This window comes from Phacochoerus africanus, chromosome X, assembly GCF_016906955.1.
Source record: "Phacochoerus africanus isolate WHEZ1 chromosome X, ROS_Pafr_v1, whole genome shotgun sequence".
NCBI classification, from domain to species: Eukaryota; Metazoa; Chordata; class Mammalia; order Artiodactyla; family Suidae; genus Phacochoerus; species Phacochoerus africanus.
The window spans coordinates 60,453,892-60,478,018 of NC_062560.1; the positions used below are offsets into that span (position 1 = coordinate 60,453,892).

The 24,127-nt window shown below is 39.6% G+C and overlaps 1 protein-coding gene across 1 annotated transcript in view; it reads left to right on the forward strand.

The window, feature by feature from the left end:
* The window catches only part of IGBP1 (immunoglobulin binding protein 1), a 34,147-nt gene extending 10,437 nt beyond the window's left edge, over positions 1-23,710 (forward strand). Inside the window, exons 5-7 of the mRNA XM_047764878.1 lie at positions 196-275; positions 3,605-3,717; positions 23,214-23,710. Coding sequence (XP_047620834.1) covers positions 196-275; positions 3,605-3,717; positions 23,214-23,359 — 339 coding nt within the window. The 3' untranslated portion in view covers positions 23,360-23,710. The remainder of the gene's footprint in view (positions 1-195; positions 276-3,604; positions 3,718-23,213) is intronic.
* Positions 23,711-24,127: the final 417 nt, after the last annotated feature.

Consider the following 24,127-nt stretch of genomic DNA (forward strand, 5'->3'; position numbering starts at 1 on the left):
AGCAAGATACTTGGGCCTCCTGAAGAGAGCTAACCTCCACCATTAGTATTCTGCAAATATATTTTGGAGACTGATAAATAGGGAGTGAGTGAATTTTGAATCCAGGCCTTTTCAAGCACCTACAGACTTAAAGAGCTTTCATAGTGGGGTGGGCAGAATGACCAGTACACTTCTGATAATTAATTTCCTTTTCAGGCATCAACTTCTCACTCATCTCGTCAGGATAAGCCTCCAATGAAACCGTTTGTTCTCACTCGGAACATGGCCCAAGCCAAGTAGGTAGTACTAAAAAGTGGATTGCCTTCGCAAGCCCAGTGCTTTTATGGTTCATTTGCAGTGCATGAATAACAGAATGGGCATTGTTAAAAGGTCATGACTTCACCTGGGGAGGTTATGCTTTTAGGTTTGCTGAGGGAGAAATGCACAAGGCCAAGTTGGTAAAGCAAGAGATTTATTAAGGCATCTGAGGTGGACGGGCTAAGCTCAAGATGGTGCCAGTCCCGACTGTGAGGAGATGCTAGGCTTATAAAGGATCTGTGCCAGGAACAATGAAGGAGGAGGGTAAGGTCAAGGGAGGGGTAGGGGTTGAATCCCATGACATAGGGCAGTTAATCCTTGTAGGTGGTTAATCTATGCAAGCAGTTGTTCTCTGCAGGCCATTGTTTCTTGCTGCCCAGCTTGAGCATACACATTCTGGAAAAGGGTGTCCACAGCAGGTCTCCAAGGTGAACAGCCACATTTGGGGAGTTGGGGTGGGGTGGGAGTCTGTCACCATCCTCTGAGAACCTATCATTCCAGCCTTTTGTTATATGGGGATAGGTCCTCTCTTCTGTAGCTACGTCCTGCTGGCTAGGGGCAACAAATACTGGGTGGCTGGACATGGTAGGTTCCTACTATGGAGGATAGGAAGAAAAGAAAAGTAAGATTAAACAGGGGTTTGGGGAATAGGTTGGTATTGGTACTGCTGAAGGAGGAGCATTTCTCCAGTAGCTCTGTTAACCATGGTCTGGACTGTGTTAGTATGAAATTGATTAAGAGATGTATTAGACAGGGGCTAAGGAGTAATATTAAGAGAAGAGGAGTTCCCATCGTGGCACAGTGGTTAGTGAATCCGACTAGGAACCATGAGGTTGCGGGTTCGGTCCCTGCCCTTGCTCAGTGGGTTAATGATCTGGTGTTGCTGTGAGCTGTGGTGTAGGTTGCAGACATGGCTCAGATCCCGCGTTGCTGTGGCTCTGGCGTAGGCTGGTGGCTACAGCTCCGATTCGACCCCTAGCCTGGGAACCTCCATATGCCGCGGGAGCAGCCCAAGAAATAGCAAAAAGACCAAAAAAAAAAAAAATTAAGAGAAGAATTATAAAGGGAGCTATGGGGGGAAGAAGTATATCTTTAAGAGGGGAGGAAAGTGAGGCAAATAGAGATGCCTAGGTTTCTAAGGCAGCATGTTCTCTAGCCCTCTGTATTATTTCTGTTAGCTTTTATTAAAACTTTCAGATTTTCTTCTACTCATGTTGTAGTATTGATATAAAAGCAGCAGGTTTCATTAAGTATTGCACAAGTGCCTCCTGCTTCAGCAGTTAGAATGTCTAGAGCTCTTCTGTTTTGTAGGACTGCATCTTCTAGGCTATTAAGAGATCTCTGTTGGTCTTCGAATGCCTTCACTGTGGCATTCCAGGACTATTGTAAGATTAGAGAGATGTTCAAGATAGATCTTTCTAGTAAGGGAATCCCCATGAACCAGAAGGGGCTTCACCATATGGAGTGGCCTCCCCCTGGTTTTTCTAAAATGGGGTTGTCATGGGCATGATAGCCAAGTTCTGGTGGGCCTATTTTCCTTGTCTTTATTTTGTGTCTTGGTCTTTTTAGAGCATGTGCTAAGAATGACCCTAGATTAGGAATTAAATCTGAGGCAGCCATTTCATGAGGGTGTAGGATTTGAGCATTGGGTGCTGACCAGCATCTTGGAAGTTCTAGGTAGGCCATACTGCCACATAAGAAGTATCTAGTTCCTAATAAAGAGGGCTGTAGTAGAGGCATTATATCTATGATCTGTAAAATACTGGTCTGGACACAGGACTATATGGAGGCTACCTGTTTTTTTTTTTTTCCTTGTTATCTTTTTATTTCTACTCTTCAAGGGTGCTGACAGAGCAGATTTCAATACAAAAGGTGAAAGAGGTTGTTTTGGAGCCCAGTTGAGGTAAAGGTTTCATTAGCCATGGGTTTAGTGAGAGACTGTCTTGTTCGATCACTTAGCCCAAAGAGCATAGTGTGAGTGTTATTAAAGTTGAAGAGATTGTATTCATAATTTTTTTGGATATAATTTGGAAATTTTCCCCAGTGAAGTGTTACATTATGTCGCCTGCCAGGAGTATGGGGATTTATAGGTTCCATGTACCTGTAGTGGCACTGAGAGTTTGCGGTTGCAATAGGAAATGTTCAGGTTTCCTGGGGTAAGGACCAGGTATAGTTGGATATATGTTGGAAACAGAAAAAGGCCTAATGAGCCAAATGAGTAACTTCCCCTATCAGTTGAGAGACTCCTGGAAATTTATTTAAATCAGTCCTAAACAGCCAATCTTTTGGAAAAATGGAGGCCTCGTGGTAATTTAAAGTTAGGCTAAGAAGGATCTCTGGAGGTAGAGGAAAGGCCCATAAAACTATTGAGGACTCCTGAGAAGTTTTCAGACCAATCCAGCAATTGGTTAGGTTTGTAACCTGTGCTATAGACTGACAGTAAGGATGAGGGGGTGATGAGACCCTCCAGAAGAGGACAGGTGTTGAAAGAGAAGTGTTATGGTTAGTAAGGTGGAAAAGGAAGGTTTGGGGATCTTATGCATTGGATAGTCTCTTGAGAAGGATCTAGAAGGTGTGTGATCCACCTCCATGGGTATTGGAAGTCTCCGTGTAGGAGTAATTCCCACAAAAAGGTGAGGATATGAGTGCAAAGATTGAGAAGGGCAGTGGCTAGTATGGACAGTCTTTGTGGATGGAGGAGATATGGGGTGTTAAGATTTAGGGGGAAACAGAATAGATAAGGACAATATGGTCTATTCATAGAGGACTGTTAATCTAGAGAGAAGGAGCTGTTTTCCCAATAAACGCTTGATGGAGGCAGTCTGAAGAATACCAGGGAATTGTGTCACGGGGAAGAATGAGGAAGAGAAGAGAAAATGCCCAGATAAGAACTAAAATAATCAAGACCTTAATAATTGGTCATGACCTGGTGGACAGAATGAGAGTATCGTAATGGAGCTCACCCATTAATTGATTCTTCCGGTATCTTGGTCAGCTGAAGTCAAGTAGGTCCGACTAGGTGGCTGTCACATTTTGGAAAGTTTGGGGGCGTTGAATCCCACGATGTGCTGTTGGAGACCTATTTTAGCCTAGAGAAATGAAACCAAGTGGGGTATTTTCTTGTGAAAGCTCTTGTCTTTAATGCTCCTTCCTCTTTTTATACATCTTCATAGGAGTTTTACACAACTCCTCAGAAGATTCCTGAATAGGAGAGCAGGGGTGAAACAGACATAGGCTTTATTACTGAAGAGGCCTTTAAATAGTGCTATTTATGTTTACTTTTCTAAGTGTGATATGATTCTTGCAGAGTGTTTGGAGCTGGTTATCCAAGTCTGGCATCTATGACGGTAAATGACTGGTATGATCAGCATCGGAAACTTGGAGCACTACCAGATCAAGGAATAGCCAAGACTACAACAGGTATGAAGGGGTGGGAGGAGAGCAGTTATACTTTTACACTACTGGTCCATAACTCTCTAGCAATTAAATTCAGAGAAAGTATTATTCTTTAGAAGTACAAGAAATCTGGACAAAGATTCTGAGTAATATAGTCAATATTATATTTCATTTATTATTAAAATAAATACCAGATGATTATGGGAGGATGGTGCTGTGTAGTTTTGTTTTTTTTTTTTTTTTTCCTTTTTACCTGTGGCATATGGAAGTTCCCGGGGTTGAACCAGAGCTGCAGCTGCCAGCGTATGCCACAGTCATAGCAAAGTCAGATCAAAGCCACATCAGCGACATATGCCACAGCTTGCAACAACGCCAGATCCTTAACCCACTGAGCGAGGCCAGGATCAAACCCGCATCCTTACAAACATGTTTTTTGGTTCTTAACCCTCTGAGCCACAACAGGAACTCCAACAGCATAGTTTCTTAATCTCTCCAAATATCATGGCATAAAAACAGATTGAACAGCTAGATAGCAAAGCCAAAAATCCATGGATAGCATTTTCCGTTTTTGGTAACAGCAGAGTAGGTTGTATCAAGCCAACCCCTCCTCTAGATAACAATTAGAAACTGAATAGAATATAAGAAAACAGCTACCTCAAGGTCCTGAGAGCAACCAAAGCAGACATAGGCTGTAGGGTCTTAAACATTTAGATGGGAATGGTACTTTGAACTTTTTGGGGCAGGGACTTTGGCTTACTGTTTTATTGGTATTCAACTTGGTGATCAGATCATGGTAGGTACTGGGAGGTGTCTTTGGGAGGGGAGGATGGAGCAGGTAGTCATTAGAGAGATAGAAGCAATATGGTGTAGCAGAACAATCATGGAGAGATCTGCAGTAACTAGTTAGTCCTACCACTTAATAGATAGGATATCATCTGGCTCCTCTGAGCCTGTTTTCCTTAGCTTATGTATTATCCCACTTGATCTTCTTAAAAACCCCATGAAGCAGACATTCTTATCCCCATTTTAGGATGAGGAAATGGTGTCTGAGAACTGACTTACCCAAAGTCAACACAGCTAGAAAGTGGCCAAGCTAGGACTTTAATACAGGCCCTAAAGTTCTCAGTTCTAATGCTATTTCCACTATAGTACAGAGAAGAGAAGAATGGTCATTTGAAAGAGTCTCCTAGTATTTTATAGTTTTTCACCCATGGGCAGGCTGCAGTTGCTGTGACCTGGAATAAGTATAACTTGTATAGAAACTTTTATTGGTTGAGGAGTGAGAGAACTGAGTATAGGGTGACTGTAGCGACTAAAGACTGGAAAGATGTCCCAGGAGAGAACCACAGACGAGGGGCCCTAATTCTCTTTATAAACCCTGCCCAAATCTCTGGTAGACTACTAAGCTACACGTGCTTAGACTCCAAATGAAAATTAGCTAAAATGAAAAATCAGTACTCTTTAGAGGAACAAAACAATTCAGAATCTCTACAACATACCATTCACAAAGTCTAGGATTCAAGCCTAAAACTACTATACATATAAAAACAAAGAAAGAAAATGTGATTTATACTCAAGAGGAAAAGCAATCAATGGAGACCAACTGCAAGATGACTCAGATATTAAAATTAGCAGACAAGGACTTTAAAGTAGCTTATTTCTATGCTTAAGGGCATAGGGGGAAATATGCTTATAATGGATAAAAAGGTAGGACGTCTCAGAGAAAAAACTATACACAAAAAATTCTGGAACTGAAAAATACAGTATCTGAAGGTTAAAAATCAAAACAGACTCAGAAAAAATGGGTACTTGCCACAGGAGAGGGAAGTTGGGGAGGTGAAATAGGTGAAGGGGGTTAATAGCTACAAACCTCTAGTTAGACAATAAATAAGCCATGGGGATGTAATACACAGCATAAGGAATACAGTCAATTATGTTGTAATAGCTTTGTGTGTGGACAAATGATTACTGGACTTATTGTGATGATCATTTCATAATGTATGCAAATATCAAACCATTTTAATAACCTGAAACTAACATAATATTGTATAGCAACTATATTTCAATTATTAAAAATTGGGGAAAAAAAGAACAATAGAAAAAAAACTTCAGGAGTTCTGTTGTGGTTCACTGGTAACAAACCTGACTATAGTATCCATGAGGATGCAGGTTCAATCCTTGACCTCACTCAGTGGGTTAAGGATCCATTGTTGCCATGAGCTGTGGAATGGGTTGCAGATGCGGCTCGGATCCCATGTTGCTGTGGCTGTGGTGTAGGCTGGCCTCTGCAGCTCTGATTTGACCCCTAGCCTGGGAACTTCCATATGCCACAGATGCAGCCTGAAAAAGAAAAAAAAAAAAATAGATGAGCTTAATAGCAGATTGTCAATGACAGAAGAAAAGGTTGGTTAACTTAAAAATAGACCAGTACAAATTAAGCAATCTGAAAACAAAAAATAATGGAAAAAAATGAAGAGCCCCCATGACCTGTGGAATAATGTAAAAAAAGTCTACCGTATGTATAATCGGAATACCAGTAGGAGAGGAGAAAGAGAGAGAAGGGGCCATTAAAAATTATTTGAAGAAATGATGGCTGAAATTTTCCCAAAATCTGTGAATCACAAATTTAGAGATTCAGAAAACTAAGCAGGTTAAATACAAAGAAAAAACATATGCGCATCATAGTCAAATTGCTGAAGACACAGGAAAAAGAAAATCTTGAAAGCAGCCAGAGAGAAGTGCATACTACATATAGAAGAACAACAATATGAATTGTTGCTAACTTCCCACTTGAAACAGTGGGACCCAGAGGTAATGAAGCAGCGCCTCAAATACCCCATTTATAAGTGAGCAAAAGCAGGAGTTCCCATTGTGGTTCAGTGGGTTACAAACCCAACTAGTATCCATGAGTTTCTGGGTTCCATCTCTGGCCTCGCTCAGTGGGTTAAGGATCTGGTGTTGCCATGAGCTGTGGTGTAGGTTGCAGATGCAACTTGGATCCCACATTGCTGTGGCTGTGTTGTAGGCAGGCAGCTGCAGCTTCAATTCAACCGCTACCCTGGGAACTTCCATATGCCACAGGTGCAGAAAGTGAGCAAAAGACCTTAATAGACACCTTACCAAAGAAGATTACACAGCGGGAAAATAATTATATGGAAAGATGCTCAACATCATATATCATTAGGGAATTGCACATTAAAACAACAGTGATCCCAGGACACCCCAGAAAGAATGGCCAAAATCCCAAAACACTGACAATACCAAATGCTGGCATGGATAATGGAGCAACAGGAACTGTCATTCATTGCTTGTGGGAATGTAAAATGGTATAGATATTTTGAAAGACAGTTTATCAAAACTAAACATTCTCTTACCATATGATCCAGTAGTCATGGTCCTTGGTATTTACCCAAATGAGTTGAAAAGTTAGATCCACACAAAAACTGCACACAAATGTTTATAACAGCTTTATTCATAACTGCCAAAACTTGAAAGCAACCAAGATTCCTTCAATGAGCAAATGGATAAATAAACTGTAGTATATCCAAACAATGGAACAGTATTCATCGCTAAGAAGAAATGAGCTATCAAGATATAAAAAGACATGGAGGAACCTTAAACGCATATTGCTAAGTGAAAGAAGCCAAACTGAAAAGGGTACAAGACTATATGATTCCAACTATTTGACATTCTGGAAATGGAAAAACTCCGGAGACAGTAAAAAGATCAGTGGTTGCCAGGGATTAGAGGAAAAGGAGGGCTTAGTAGGCAGAACACAGGATTTTTAGGGCAGGGAAACTGAGGTATGATGCTGTAGTGGTGAATACATGTCAATATACATTTGCCCAAATTCATAGAATATACGGCACCAAGAGTGAACTATAATGTAGACTGTGGACTTTGGGTGATAATGGTGTATCAGTGTTAAGTTCATTGATTATAACAAATATAACACTGGTGCTGGATGTTAATAGTTGGGGGAGGCTGTGCCTGTGTAGGTTAGGGGGTATATAGGAACACTGTCTACTTCTCATTCAATTATGCTGTGTACCTAAAACTGCTCTAAGATTAAAAGTCTATTTTTAAAAATAATGCAAAGAGACAAAGCTATAAAGTCAGTGGAGAAATTAAAAGGGAAGGAGGCAAGAAAGAATGAACAAAGAAAAACAGATGAGATGAACAGAAAACCAATTGCAGAATGGTAGATCCCAGTTCAGCCGTATCAGCTAGTTATATTAATGTAAACAGAATAAACTGCCAATAAATCAAAGGTTATCACACTCAACTGCACATTATCTACAAGAGATGAATTTTATTTTTTAATTGAAGTACAGTAAATCTACAATATTAACTTCAAGTGTAGAGCATAATAATTTATTATTTTTGCACATTATACTCCATTATGAGATTTCAAGTTATTACAAAATAATGACTGTCATTCCCTGTGCTATACAATATATCCTTGTTGCTTATCTGTATAGTAATTTGTATCCATTAATATTTGTATCTATTAATACTATACACCTAATTTGTCCCTCCCCACTTCTCTCTGCCTTCTTAGGTAACCACAAGTTTGTTTTCTCTGTGAGTCTGTTTCTGTTTTGCATATCCATTCATTTGTATTTCTTTTTAGATTCCACATATAAGTGTTACCATACGGTATTTGTCTTCCTGTGTCTTATTTCACCAAGCATAATACCCTTTAGATCCATCCATGTTACTGCAAATTGCAGAATTTCATTTTTTCTTATTGCTGACAGTTTTACCTCTTCCCTTCCATTTTGTGTGTGAGTGTGTGTGTTGCATGTGTGTGTATACTACATTTTCTTTATCCATTTGTCTATCGATGGGCACTTGGGTTGCTTCCATATCTTGGCTATTGTAAATAGTGCTGATACACACAGTGGGGTGCATGTATCTTTTCAAATTAGTGTTTTATTTTTTTCCAGACATATACCCAGATGTGGAATTGCTGAATCATATGGTAGTTCTATATTTAGTTTCTTGAGGAATCTCCATACTGTTTTGCATAATGGCTGCACCAATTTACATTCCTACCAATAGTGTATGACTATTCCCTTTTCTCCACATCTTCTCCAACATTTGTTATTTGTAGACTTTTTGATGATAACCATTCTAAAAGGTGTGAGGTGATACCTTGTGGTTTTGATTTGCATTTCTCTGATTAGTGATTTTGGTCATCTTCTCATATGCCTGTTAGCCATCTGTATGTTTTCTTTGGAAAACTGTCTCTTCAAGTCTTCTGCCCATTTTTGATTGAGTTGTTAATTTTTTAATAATGAATTAAATGAGCTGTTTATGTATTTTGGGTATTTACCCTTTGCTGGGCACATCATTTGTAAATATTTTCTCCCAATCTGTAGGTTGGCTTTTCATTTTGTTTCTGTTTTCCTTTGCTATGCAAAATCTTTTAAAGTTTAATTAGGTTCCATTTGTTTAGTTTTTGCTTTTTTTTTTTTTTTTTTTTTTTTTTTGCTTTTTAAAAGGGGCTGCACTTGCGGCATATGGAAGTTCCCAGGCTAGGGGCAGATTGGAGCTACAGCTGCTGGCCTACACCACCACCACAGCAATGCCAGATCCAAGCCACATCTGTGACCTACACTGCAGTTCACAACAATGCTGGATCCTTAACTCACTGAACAAGGACAGGGATCAAACCCACATCCTCATGGATACTAGTTGGGCTTATTACTGCTCAGCCACAACAGGAACTTCCTAGTTTTGCTTTTATGTCTTTTGACTTAGGAGAGAGATCCAAAACAAATCCTGCCACAATTTATGTCAGAAAGTGTTCTGTCTATATTCTTTTCCAGGAATATTATGGTTTTAGATCCTACATTTAGGTCTTTAAACCATTTTGAGTTTACTTTTTATATAGTGTGAGGGAGTGTTCTAATCTCATTGTTTTAAATGTATCTGTCCAAGTTTCCCAGAACCACTTGTAGGTAGACTGTCTTTTCTGCATGTATATTCTTGACTCCTTTGTCAAAGATTAAATGACCATGGGTGTGTGAGTCTATTTCTGGGCTCTCTGTTCTGTTCCATTAATCTATGTGTCTGTTTTTGTGCCACTACCATGCAGCTTTGATTACTATAGCTTTGTAGTATGGTCTGAAGTCTAGGAGGGTTACACCTCTGGAGTTATTCTTTTTTCTCAAGATTGCTTTGGCAATTCAGGGTCTTTTGTGGTTTCATATGAATTTGAGAGTTATTAAAAATATGGGTATTTTGATAGAGGTTGCATTAAACCTGTAGATTGCTTTGAGTAGTATGGCCATTTAACCATATTAATTCTTCAAGTCCAAGAGTATGGGATATCTTTCCATTTCTCTGAATCATCTTCAGTTTCCTTCATCAGTGTTTTATAGTTTTCAGAGTATAGTCTTTTGCCTTCTTGGTTAAGTTTATTCCTAAGTATTTTATTCTTTCTGATGTGATTTTAAACAGGATTTTTTTTAACTTTCTCTTTCTGACATTTTATTAGTATCATATAGAAACACAACAGATTTCTGTATGTTAACCTTGTATCTTACAAACTTGCCGAATTCATTTATTCTAATAGTTTTGGGGTAGAGACGTTTGGGCTTTCTATGTTACAGCATCATGTCAGCTGCAACTAGTGACAGTTTTACCTCTTCCCTTCTAATTTGGGTACTTTTAATTTATTTTTCTTGTCTGATTGCTGTGACTAGGACTTCCAGTACTATGTTGCATAGAGGTAGTGAGAGTGAACATCCTTATCTTGTTCCAGAAAGCAGGGAGGCTTTCAGCTTTTCACCACTGTGTATGATAATGGCTGTGGGTTTGTCCCAAATGGGCCTTTATTATATTGACATTTTCCCTTGATACTCACTCTCAGAGTTTTTATTATTAATGGATGTTAAATTTTGTCAAATGCTTTTTCTGCATCTATGGAGATAATCATGTGATTTCTTTTCTTTTGTCTTTTTAGGGCCACACCCATAGCATATGGAAGTTCCCAGGCTAGGGGTCAGATTGGAGCTGCAGCTGCCAGCCTACACCACAGCCACAGCAGTTCAGGATCCAAGCCACGCCTGTAGCCTATACCACAGCTCCCAGCAACGCTGGATCCTTAACCCACTGAGCAAGGCCAGGGATCAAACTTGCATCCTCATGGATCCTAGTCAGGTAGTTGGGTTTGTTACCACTGATCCACAATGGGAACTCCAGTCATGTGATTTTTATACTTTCTTTTGTTAATGTGGTTAGCACATTGATTGATTTGTGTACATTAAACCAGACTTTCCATTTCCTATAGTTTTTACTTTTCCATTTAAAGAAGATCCTTCAAAGTTTCTTTTAGGATAGGTTTAGTATTGATGATTTCTTTTAGTTTTTGCTTGTCTGAGGAAATGATAATCTTGCTGGATAGAGTATCTTAGGTTGACAGTTTTTCCCTTTCCAGACTTTGAGTATATCATGCCACTCCCTTCTAGCTTGCAAAGTTTCTGCAGAGAAATCAGCTGTTAGCCTTATGGGAATCCCCTTGTAGGTGACTCTTTTTCTCTTGCTGCCTTTAGAATTATCTGTTTAACTTTTCTCAGGTTAATTATGGTATGTCTTGGTATGGGTCTATATGGGTTCATCTTGTTTTAAACCTTCTGTGCTTCTTATACCTGGGTATCTGTTTCCTTCTTCAGGTTGGGAAAGTTTTCAGCCACAATTTCTTCTTAAATTTTTTTTTTGTCTTTTGTCTTTTGTTGTTGTTGTTGTTGTTGTTGTTGCTATTTCTTGGGCCACTCCCGCGGCATATGGAGGTTCCCAGGCTAGGGGTTGAATCGGAGCTGTAGCCACCAGCCTACGCCAGAGCCACAGCAACGTGGGATCTGAGCCGCGTCTGCAACCTACACCATAGCTCACAGCAACGCCGGATCGTTAACCCACTGAGCAAGGGCAGGGACCGAACCCCCAACCTCATGGTTCCTAGTCGGATTCGTTAACCACTGCGCCACGACGGGAACTCCTTAAATTTTTTATTATAGTTGATTTACAATGTTCTGTCCATTTCTGCTATACAGCAAACTGCCCCAGTTATACAAATATATACATTCTTTTTTTCACGTTATCCTCCGTCATGTTCTATCACAAGTGGCTGGATATAGTTCCCTGTGCTATACAGCAGGACCTCCTTGCTTATTCACTCCAAATGCAATAGTTTGCATCTGTTAACCCCAGACTCCCAGTCCATCCCACTCCCTCCTCCTCCCCCTTGGTAACCACAAGTCTGTTCTCCCATGTCTGTGAGTCTGTTTGTTTTCTGTAGATAGGTTCATTTGTGCTGTATATCAGGTTCCAGATATAAGTGATATCATATGGTATTTGTCTCTGTCTTTCTGACTTACTTCACTTAGTATGAGAGTCTCTAGTTGAATCCATGTTGCTGCAAATGGCATTATTTTGTCCTTTTTATGGCTGAGTAGTATTCCATTGTGTACAGGTACCACATCTTCTTAATCCATTCATCTGTCAGTGTACATAGGTTATTTCCATGTCTTGGTTGTTGTGAATACTGCTGCATTGAACATAGGGATGCATATATCTTTTTCTTTTTCTTTTTTTTTTGTCTTTTTTTGTTGTTGTTGTTGTTGTTGTTGCTATTTCCGCATATATCTTTTTCAATGAAAGTTTGTCTGGATATATGCCCAAGAGTGGGATTGCTGGATCATATGGTAGTTCTATATTTAGTTTTCTGAAGAACCTCCATACTGTTTTCCATAGTGGTTGTACCAATTTACAGTCTCACCAACAGTGTAGGAGAGTTCCCTGTTCTCCACACCCTCTCCAGCATTTGTTATTTGTAGATTTACTGATGGTCATTCAGACTGGTGTGAGGTGGTACCTTACTGTAGTTTTGATTTGCATGTCCCTAATAATTAGTGATGTTGAGCATTTTTTCATGTGCCTACTGGCCATCCATATATCTTCTTTGGAGAAATGTCTATTCAGGTCTAATGCTCATTTTTCCATTGGGTTGTTTGGTTTTTTTGCTGTTGAGTTGTATGAATTGTGTGTATATTTTGGAGATTAAGCCCTTGTTGGTTGCATTCAGCCATACTTTCTTCACTTACATTTTCCATCTCCTCTTTCTTCTCTTTCTCAAACTCCTCTAATGTGAATATTGGCACACTTAATTATACCATAGATCTTGTAGATTGCTTTCTTTTTTTTCCATTTTTATTTATTTATTTATTTAGTCTTTTTAGGGCAGCACCTGTGGCATACGAAGGTTCCTAGGTTAGGGAAACTCATCAGAGCTGTAGCCACTGGCCTACGCCACTGCCACAGCAATGCTAGATCCGAGCCATGTCTGTGACCTACACCACAGCTCATGGCAACATGGGATCCTTAACCCACTGAGCAAGGTCAGGGATAGAACCCACATCCTCACCAATGCTAGTCAGATTCGTTTCTGCTGAGCCACTATGGGAACTCCCATAAATTTTCAAAGATTGAAATCGCATTGACTATGTTCTCTGACCACAGTCTAACTAAATTAGCAATCAATAACAACATGCTACAGTTCTTTTGTGGCACAGTGGGGTAACTATTTGGCATTGTCACTGCAGCAGCTTGGGTCACTGCTGTGGCACGGGTTTGATCCCTGGCTGACGTGGCCGAAAAAACAAAAACAACATACTTCTGGAGTTCCTGCTGTGTGTGTGACACAGTGGGTTAAGAATCCGATTGCAGCAGCTTGGATCGCTGCAGAGGTGTGAGTTTGATCCCTCTCCCAGCATTCTTTATATATTTTGGAGTAACCCATTTGCAAATACTTTTCTCTCCCATTCAGTAGATTGCCTTTTTGTTTAGCTGATGGTTCCCTTTGCTGTGCTTTTTAGTTTGATATGGTCCCATTTGTTTATTTTTACTTCTATTGTCCTTGCCTGAGGAGATAGTTTAAAAAATACATTGTTAAGACCAATTTCAAAGAGTACACTGCCTGTTTTCTTCTAGATGTTTTATGGTTTCAGGTCTTACATTTAAATCTTTAATTCATTTTGAGTTTATTTTTGTAAATGATGTGAGAAAACAGTCGAGTTTCATTCTTTTATATAGCTATCCAGTTTTCCCAACTCAGCCATAAAAAAGAATGAGATATTCTTTTGTGACAACAACTAAATGTAATTTGTGACAACATGGATGACCTGGAGGGTATTATGCTAAGTTGAATAAGTCAGACAAAAAGGTAAATACTATAGGTTTTCACTTATATGTGGAATCTAAAAAAATAAACAAAAGAAACCAGAAACTAAGTCACAGATACAAAGAACAAACTAGTGGTTACCAGAGGGAGGGGGATGGGAGGATGGGTGAAAATAGGTGAAGGGGATTAAGAGATAACAGATTGTCAGCTATAAGATAAATAAAAAGTCACAGGGATGTAATGTACAGCACAGAGAATCTAGTCAATATTGTACTAACTTTGGTGCATAATCTATAAAAATAGAGAATCCCTATGTTGTACACCTGAAACAGATATTATATTGTAAGTCCAGTATACTTCAGCAAAAAATAATTTTAATGAAAAAATAAAAGTGTGGCAGTTCAATTTAAGAACAGTAGTTAAGGAGTTCCCGTTGTGGCTCAGCAGGTTAAGATCCCGACATAGTGTCCGTGAGGATGTGACTTTGGTCCCTGGCCTTGCTCAGAAAGTTAAGGATCCAACATTGCTGCAGGCTGCACCATAGGTCATAGATGCGACTCTGATTTGACACCTAACCTGGTAACTTCAGTATGCTGCAGGTGAGGCCATAAAAAGAAAAGGAAAAAACAAATTAAAAAAAAAAAAAACCCAGTAGTTAAAATGTGAGGGGTTTTGCACTGAATGAGTACAAGGGACCTGTGGTCAGAAGGTCTGAAAGAGATGGAGCAGCCTCACCCTTAATGAACTCTTGAAAATGAGCCACCAGATTTCCCTACTCATATATGATCCCACACTAAGGAGAAATTACTGAAAATAGACTTGATATTAAGCAGAACAAGAACAATAAAGAAGCAGCAAAGAAAAAGTGTATATAAGAGTTGGAGAGAGGACCAGAACCAAGAACTCTAATCAAGCAAGTATTGCTTTAATATACGTAAAAACGCCCGAGTGTAAACTGTGGACTCCAATTGATATTGATGTGTTAATGTAGATTCCTCACTTGTAACAAATGTACCACTCTGGCATGAGATACTGATCATGAGTAAGGCTGTGTATGTGTTAGGGCAGGGATTATATGGGAAGTCTCTGTACCTTATGTTCAACTTTGCTATATCAACCTAAAACTGCTCTAAAAAATTAAATCTATTCCAAAAAAAATACATTAAAAACAGCGTAAAGGGAGCCTCTGTGAAGTTAGAAAGCCACCTTGAACCATACTTCTTTCTCAAAGTTCAAGAATGCTTACTACACATGAGAATGAGCAACAGACTGTGATGATGGTTGCACAACTCTGAATATACTAAATATCACTGAATTGTACACTTAAAATGGGTAAATTTTACCGTATGTAATCTTAATAAAACTGTAAGAAAAATGAATGGAAAATTATCAAGGTCAGGAGTTCCCTGGTGGCTCAGCAGGTTAAGGATTCAGTGTTGTTACTGCTGTGGCTCAGAGTCACTGCTGTGGCACGGGTTTGATCCCTGGCCTTGGAACTTCCACATGCCATGGGTGTGGACCAAAAAAAAATTTATCAAGGTCAGATACCACACAAAATTATTATAAAGAAGAAAAAAACAAAATCAAAAGCATTCCATGTTGCTTATCTATTTTATGCATTATCGTTTGTACCTGTTACTCCTCATTTGTTCCTCCCTCCCTCTCTCCCCACTCTGGTAACCCTAAATTGGTTTGCTATGTCTGTGAGTTGGTTTCTGTTTTGTATATAGATTCATCTGTATTATTTTTTAAATTCCACACGTAAATGATATGGAGGAATATAATTGAAAATATATATGTGTATATATGTGTGTGAGTATGCACACACAAACTGAATCACTTGACTGTACATCTGAATCTAACACAATGTTGTAAATCAGCTATGCTTCAATTTTAAAAACGAGAGAAAGCATTCCAGAAAGACACATTCAGTAAACAACAAATCTAAAAAATACTGTTTAAAAATGAGTTGGAAGACATTAAGAAAATTAAATAAGATGCAGAAAAAACATACAAAGCAAGATTGGAAAAACTGAGAAATGTAGTGACAACTTGGGGGAAGTAAGAAAAAAGAACATTTCAGAAATGAAGGCAAAGGCAGAACACTCTTTGACATAAATCGTAGCAGTATTTTTATGGATCTGTCTCCTCAGGCAAAGGAAACAAAAGCAAAAATAAACAGATGGGACCTAATTAAACATAAAAACTTTATCACAGCAAAAGAAACCAACAAAACGAAAAGACAACCTACAGAATAGTAGAAAATATGTCATGACCCATAAGGGGTTAATATCCAAAATATATAGACAGCTCATATAACTTAATTTTTAAAAACCTGAATAAAAATGGTCAGGAGACCTGAGTAAACAATTTTCCAAAGAAGATATACAGATGACCAGCAGGCACATGAAAAAATGCTCAACATTGCTAATCATCAGAGAAATGCAAATCAAAACCGCAATGAGATATCACCTCACATTTATCAAAATGCTCATCAGAAAGTCTAAAAATAACGCAAGCTGTCGAGGATGTGGAGAAACAGAAACCCTAGTACACTGTTGGTGGGAATATAAACTGGTGCAGCTACTATGGATAGCAGCGTGGAGGTTTCTCAAAAAATTAAAATAGAACTATCATATGATCCAGCTGTTCCACTCCTGGGTTTTTATCTAAAGAAAATGAGAACACTAAATTGAAAAGATGCATGCACTCCAATGTTCATAGCAGTGTTATTTACAATAGCCAACATATGGAAGCGGCGTATGTATGCATCAAGAGATGAATGGATACAGTTGTGACATATCACTCAGCCATGAAAAAGAATGCCATTTTCAACAACATGGATGGACCATAGAGGGTATTTTTCTTAGCGAAATAAGAGAAAGACAAATACTGTACATATCACTTGTATGTGGACTCTAAAAAATAATCTAATAATAAATATAACAAAACAGAAACAGACTCACAGATATAGAGAACAAACTAGTGGTTACCAGTGGAGAGGGGGAGAGAATGGAGGGAAGAGCAAGATGATAGATAGGAGGGGATTGAGAGAGAGAAACTACTATGTATAAAATAAATAAGCTGCAAGGATATATTGTACAGCACAGGGAATGTAGCCAATATTTTATAATAACTTTAGAATATAATCTATAAAATATTGAAGCACCTGAAACTAATATTGTAAGTCAACTATATTTCAATTTGAATAAAAAGTGAAGTCTTAACCAGAAGAAAACACGAATGAATGAACACAACAGAAAGTGCCTTCTCAAGTAAAAAGGAAAATGTTTTAAATCAAAAAGAAACAAAGATGAAATTCTAGAAGTGACAAATATTAAAGATGGCAAAGAAGACCTGATAATAAGATTGTCTGAATAAGAAAACTAAAGCAAGGCAAAAGAATAAACGCTTAAAACTATTATTGAGAAAACTTTCCTGGAACTAAAAAAAAAAAAAAAAAGATTTGATTAAAAAAAGCACACCAGAGAGTTCCCATTGCAGTGCAGCAGAAACAAATCCAACCAGTATCCATGAGGGTGCAGGTTCAATTCCTGGCCTTGCTCAGTAGGTTGGGGATCTGGCATTGCTGTGAGCTGCGATATAAGTTGCAAATGCGGCTCAGATCCCACATTGCTGTGGCTGTAGCATAGGCCATCAGCCATAACTCTGATTCAGCTTCTAGCCTGGGAACTTCCATATGCCATGGGTGTGGCCCTAAAAAGCACACCTTGTACCTGAGAATTTTGACCCAGAATGACCAACAAGACACATTCTAATAAAATTACTAGAATGCCTTGGATGCTTCAGCAGAAACAGCAGGTGGTTTATAAAGGAAGGAAAATCAGATCATCCTCAAATTTTTTGATACTAACACTTTATGCCAGAAGAAAATGGAGTAACATTTAAGATACTCAAGGGAAAAATGAGCCAAGGATATTATATCTGGTAAACTTGACTTTTAGGTGTGAAAGTACAGATAGTTATCAGTATATAACTCAGGAAATGTTCCCGTGATCCCTTCCTAAGAAATTTGCTAGAGGGTGAGCCCCTGGCAACATAGTGATGAGAAAGACATTGACATAAGGACTGGTGGTAAGCATTAAATATATAGTTATAGTTACTTGTAGAACTAAGATTAAAGGAGATAAAGGGAGAGAATAGAGTATGAATGCCTATGTGCTCAGTGCTCAGTTAATGTAGATACAGTGTAACTTTTTTCTAATGGGGAAAGCATATGCAAAAAAAATGAACTGTTCTTAGCAATCATAATAATATTAGTGTTATTCCAAGACTGTGTGTAATGTGAGATAATATAAGTGAGCAATTATGGGATATTCAAATTCCATCATCTCTGAGAGCTAAGAGTTTTTGTGTGGAAGAATACAGACGTAATTCAAAAGAATTGAAGTTAGAAATAAAACAATCCTGTAGTCCCCTGTATGAGTATGAGAGATTTTATTTAAAAGTAAACATGCACACACACCCCTTTGCTTTAGCCACTGAAAATGCTTAGAAACAATGATCAGCCCAGAAGCAAAGAGCACACCTAGGAAACCAGATTGTATTCTTGAAATACCATTCCCATTAAAAGAAACCAGAATGTCTTAGAGAAATAGCCAATTCCAAGTCTGTGGCAGGAAATAAACAAGATGAGCTTGGAACGTCCTGTCATAAAAGACAGGAAAGAATCTTTCAAAGACTACTGTGGTCATTTCAAAAGGACTCAAATTCAGTTTGGCTTCAATAAGGATAATTGCCAATAGCAACAAGCATATCTAGTGCCCACATCTTGGTTTCTAATACCATTCTCCAATTAAAGGAACCAGGACTGCTTAGAGAAATGGATAATTCTAGGACTGGGGCAGAGACTATATAAGATGAACCTGAGATATCTTGTAGTACTAGAAAGTAAAGAAGCACTCAAGAAAAAACAGCAACAACAAAAAACTATTGAGGTATGTTAGTGTGACACAGGGCCTGCTGAAAGAACTGTTAACTGGCCAAAACTGGAAGAATTAGAGCAGTGAAATAACAGTATTTGTATTATAATACAAGGGATCAAATAAGTATCCTTGAGTCTGTAGTGATAGAAATAAATGATTAGATAAATAGATGAGAGCGAAGACACCAATCTCCCCTACAGAAAAATTCTAAATAATTTGTGTATATACACCTGTCTCAAGGAAGTGAAGCAGAACTCCTCCTCAAGTGTAGGCTGTATTTAGTTACTTGCTTCCAAAGACTATAGTGTAGAAGGAGGGGAAGCAGTAACTTCACAGTTGGGAACCCTACAAACACTGATTTAGGTGATCCCAGTTAACATCAGCAGTGATAAGTCACGTCAATGGTGTGCAGCCTTGATTTGATGTGATGAGAAAGGAACCTCACCTCTTGATATTTTCCTCCAAAAGTCATAAGCCCAGATTGAGGGACATTCTGCAAAATACCTGATGATGGAGTTCTCGTTGTGGCTCAGCAGGTTACAAACCCAAGTAGTATCCATGAGGATGTGGGTTTGATCCCTGCCCTCATTCAGTGGATTAAGGAGCTGGTGTGGCTGTGGCGTAAGCTGGCAGCCGCAGCTCCAATTCAGCCCCTAGCCTGGGAATTTCCATATGCTACAGGTATGGCCCCCCCCCCAAAAAAATACTGATGAGTACCCCCCTCAAAACTGTCCAATCCATTAGAAACAAGGACAGTCTGAGAAATTCTCATAGCTAAGAAGATACTAAGGAGACAGAGGGCTAAATGTAATGTGGAATTCTGGATGGGATCCTGGAACCAAAAAGGGACATTCAGTAAAACCTAACGAAATATGAATGAAGTATGTACTGCAGTTGTTGTTAATAATGTATGCATCAGTATCGGTTCATTATTTATGACATACAAACCATAGTAATGGAAGATGTTAATAACAATACAGGAAATTGGTTAGGGATGTATAAGAACTTCTCACTATCTTCTCAATTTTTCTATAGGTTAACTATTCTAAAATTGAAGTTTATTTGAATATTTTTTAGAAATCATTGCAGTTTGTTGAAACCCATCAAATGTGTTTAAATCCATGAGTTCATAATCATATTTAAAAACAAAAAGTGTTCAGTTTTAAAGGATGATAACCAATTTATGACCTTGAGAAATGGTAAAGTGAAAGAATCAAGCATTAATCTTTTTTTTCCTGAGTAACTAAATATTCATAGATGAGGGGAAGCCTCTCTTTATAAAAAGCATTCTTCTTTTTTGTTGTTGTTGTCTTTTTAGGGCTGCAACCATGGCCTGTGGAAGTTCCCAGGCTAGGGATCGATTCGGAGCTGCAGCTGCTGGCCTACACCACAGACACACAACCACAGGATCCGAGCTGCATCTGCAACCTACACCACAGCTCAGGGCAATGCTGGATCCTTAACCCACTGAGTGAGGCCAGGGTTCAAACCCGCATCCTCATGGATACTAGTTAGGTTCTTTACCCCTGAGCTACAGCAGGAGCTCCAAAACCATTCTTCTTAATAAAAAAATGTTGGGTTCCCTGGTGGCCTAGCAAGTCAAAGGATCCTGCACTGTCACTGCTGTGGCTCAGGCCACTCCTGTGGTGCAGGTTCGATTCCCAGGAACTTCACATGTCATGGGCACGGCCAAAAAAACAAAGAAATGTTAGGAGTTCCCATTGTGGCACAGTGGTTAACGAATCCAACTAGGAACCATGAGCTTGCGGGTTCGATCCCTGCCCTTGCTCAGTGGGTTAAGGACCCGGCATTGCCATGAGCTGTGGTGTAGGTTGCAGACACAGCTCGGATCCCATGCTGCTGTGGCTCTGGTGTAGGCTGGTGGCTACAGCTGCGATTAGACCCCTAGCCTGGGAGCCTCCATATGCCGAAGGAGCGGCCCTAGAAAAGGCAAAAAGACAAAAAAAAGAAAGAAAGAAAGAAAGAAAGAAAGAAATGTTAGAGTATCACTTTTTTTTTGTTTGTTTTTTGTTTTTTTAGGCCACACCTGCGACATATGGAGGTTCCCAGGCTAGGGGTCCAATCGGAGCTTTTGCTGCCGGCCTACACCACAGCTCACAGCAACACCGGATCCTTAATTAACCCACTGAGCAAGGCCAGGGATCAAACCTGCAGCCTCATGGTTCCTAGTTGAATTTGTTTCCACTGCACCATGACCGGAACTCCTAGAGTATCACCTTTTTGAAACCCCCAGAAAAGTAATAAATCTAGGCATTGAGCATCAATAGTTGCTAATATCACAACATATGATACATAGATATTATGTGCCACCTGCTGGGGGAAGATAGCACCACCTATATTCATGCCAAAGGTTAAGTCACATCAAGCTCTGTATCTAGTTGCCAATTGGCAGAAATACAGAACATGTTGGACTCCATCATGACTATGCAGTAGACAAAATCCAGATTTTGGAAAAACTATGCAGGTCAAATTCCCCAGCTCCTTCAATAGATAACTTGTAAGGAAAGAAAGGGGCAGAAGAAGAAACCTGTAGGTTAAAAAAATATCAAAGTATTTTTAAATGCATTAAGACTAAAGTCAAAAACATTATGCTAAGAGAAAGACACAAAAGACCATGTGTTACTTGATTCCATTTCTGTTCAGAATAGGCAAATCTATAGAGATGGAATGTAGAGTAGTGATTTCCAGGGGCAAAGAGGAGGGAAGGGATGGAAAATAACTGTAAATGGACACAAGGGATCTTTTGGGGATGATAGAATTTTTTGGAATTGCACAACTCTGTACTAAAAATCACTGAGTAAAAAATGAATGTACAAGTGGACAACTCTGGTATCTAGGGATGCACACCTGGGTAATAAACTCTAAGTTATCACTATAGAAGGTGGTATAGTGATTACTTTTGGAGGGAGAGGGTGTGATTTGGAAGATGCTCATGGAAGAAGCTTTGGGGATGGTACAGAAAATCTATTTTTATTTTTTGTCTTTGTAGGGCCACACCCGCGTCATATGGAGGTTCCCAGGCTAGAGGTAGAATCAGAGCTGTAGCCACTGGCCTACACCACAGCCACAGCAACGCCAAATCTAGCTGCATCTGTGACCTACACCACAGCTCAGAACAATGCCAGATCCTTAACCCAGTGAGTGAGGCCAGGGACCAAATTTGTATCCATATGGATACTAGTCAGATTTGTTTCTGCTGAGCCATGATGGGAACTCCCCAGAAAATCTATTTTTTAACTGAAATGGAGGCTATTAAGCTTAACCTTCTTATAAACTTAAGTTATATGTATTTTTGTGTGTTTTCCAGTATCTTATTTTACAATTAAAATGTTTTTTAAAAAACCACAAGACTAAACTATTAAAAGAGATCAGATCCCCATGTATTTCATTCTTTTTCATAGTAATGAGAAGATTTTTTTCATGGGAAGATTCAAGATAGCCAGGAAATGTTCCTTACCTCACAAAGGGGAAAAAAAAAAATAGTGCAGAAGAGAAAGATAGCATTCGGTTTCATTTCTTTTGGGAGTTCACTGCATGACAAGTGCCACTTGGACCTCACCCTTTTCCAAACATGTGCAAAATAACACACATTCTTTGCTAGTAGGTTCAAATGTCCTGTGACACACACTAAATTGTATAACTTGGAGCTCCCATTGTGGCTCAGTGGGTTGAGAAGCCAACATAGGCCCTGGGAGGATGCAGCTTTAATCCCTGGCCTTTGCTCAGTGGGTTAAGGATCTGTTATTACTGTGAGCTGCAGAGTAGGTCACAGATGTGGCTCAGATCCCACATTGCTATGGCTGTGCTGTAGGCTAGCAGCTGCAGCTCCGATTTGACCCCTAGCCTGGGAACCTCCGTATGCCACGGGTACGGCCCTAAAAGGCAAAAAGAAAAGAAATGTTAGGATAGTGGGTGCTGGGGACACAGGTGTGGGAACTAAAAAGAAAAAAGTAGATGGAGGAAGAGGAGTCACCTGTAGCCCCACCTTCCTGGCAAGTCACAAATCATAAAATCATAGTTTTCACTTTAGCTTTTGGTTTGCTGGGGTTTTCTTGGTCAGTTGGTGTTTTTGTTTTCTGTTGTGGGTGGCTGGCTATTTTAGCAAGAATTTTTTTCCCAAAATAGAATTCATTTTGAGGGACAACTTTTATGTTTTTGCCTGTTCGTGAAAACCAGAGGATCTTTTCTTACTTTTACTTAACACGTTATCTGTTAAGTGTATCACCAGTTCTGCTGGCCCCCGGGGTAGGCAGCTAGCTGTATATTCCTTGTTCTCATGTTATGTGGTTGTGTTCAGAGTGGAGCTTGGGCCCCCAACAGTCCCTCCTTTCCTCACCCTTGCTTTTTCATTTTTCCAACTTGGGCAGAGTTCAAAAGGGCAGCTCAGCAACAAGAAGATCAGGAAAAAAAGGAGGAAGAGGAAGATGAACAAGCACTCCACAGAGCTCGGGAGTGGGATGACTGGAAGGACACCCATCCTAGGGGCTATGGCAACCGACAGAACATGGGTTAGTCTCCCCACAAAAACACAAGTCAGGACTACAGGGTGCCCATTTTCCCTGCCAAGGAAAGCTGTGCAGTCTTCCCCTCCCTGGGCTTCTGCTTCAGCCATGTGCAACGAAGGCAGAGACGCTTGATCTTGCTTTGCATTCAATAAAGTGTCAAACAGTTAAGTGTGTATTTTTACCCTAGATGATGAGCCAGTGATCTTGTTTTGGCGTTATCATCCTCATCATGGTATATTACAATTTTCTTAAGTGGAAAGAAATTAATACTGATAAATAGCTCTGTATAATCAATGGCTGTATGAATTCTCTCTAAAAAATAATAAAGGTCCCTTCTATCACATGAGCCTGTGCAGAAATATGGGTATCAGCTGCTTTTTTTCACAGGGGATGGGGTGAGTGGTGGGTCCTTGAGCTTATGGAAAGATCCTGCTCTTCTCTCCTTTTGATGCAGTCAGTGAGTTTCCTGGCATCCAAGCTCCCCAGACTGGCTGGAGCCTGCTTTCTCCTTCCTACCTGAGCACTGTGAACCAACCCAACACGGGCTTAACAAGGGGTGAGCACAAAAGCCAGGGCTTTCCCTGCCACACAGTGCGGTTTTCAGCAATTACAGCCGTAACAATCCTATCTACCTAGTCTTCCTTGCCTTGGTCAGGAGAAATGAGACAGATGAGGCGCTGTAATAGCCATCCTTGTGTGTGCCTCTGAGGCTGGGGCCTGTACTCTCCTGGTACTACCTGTCATCACCCTTATGGTTACAAGCCCCTGAGGCTGTA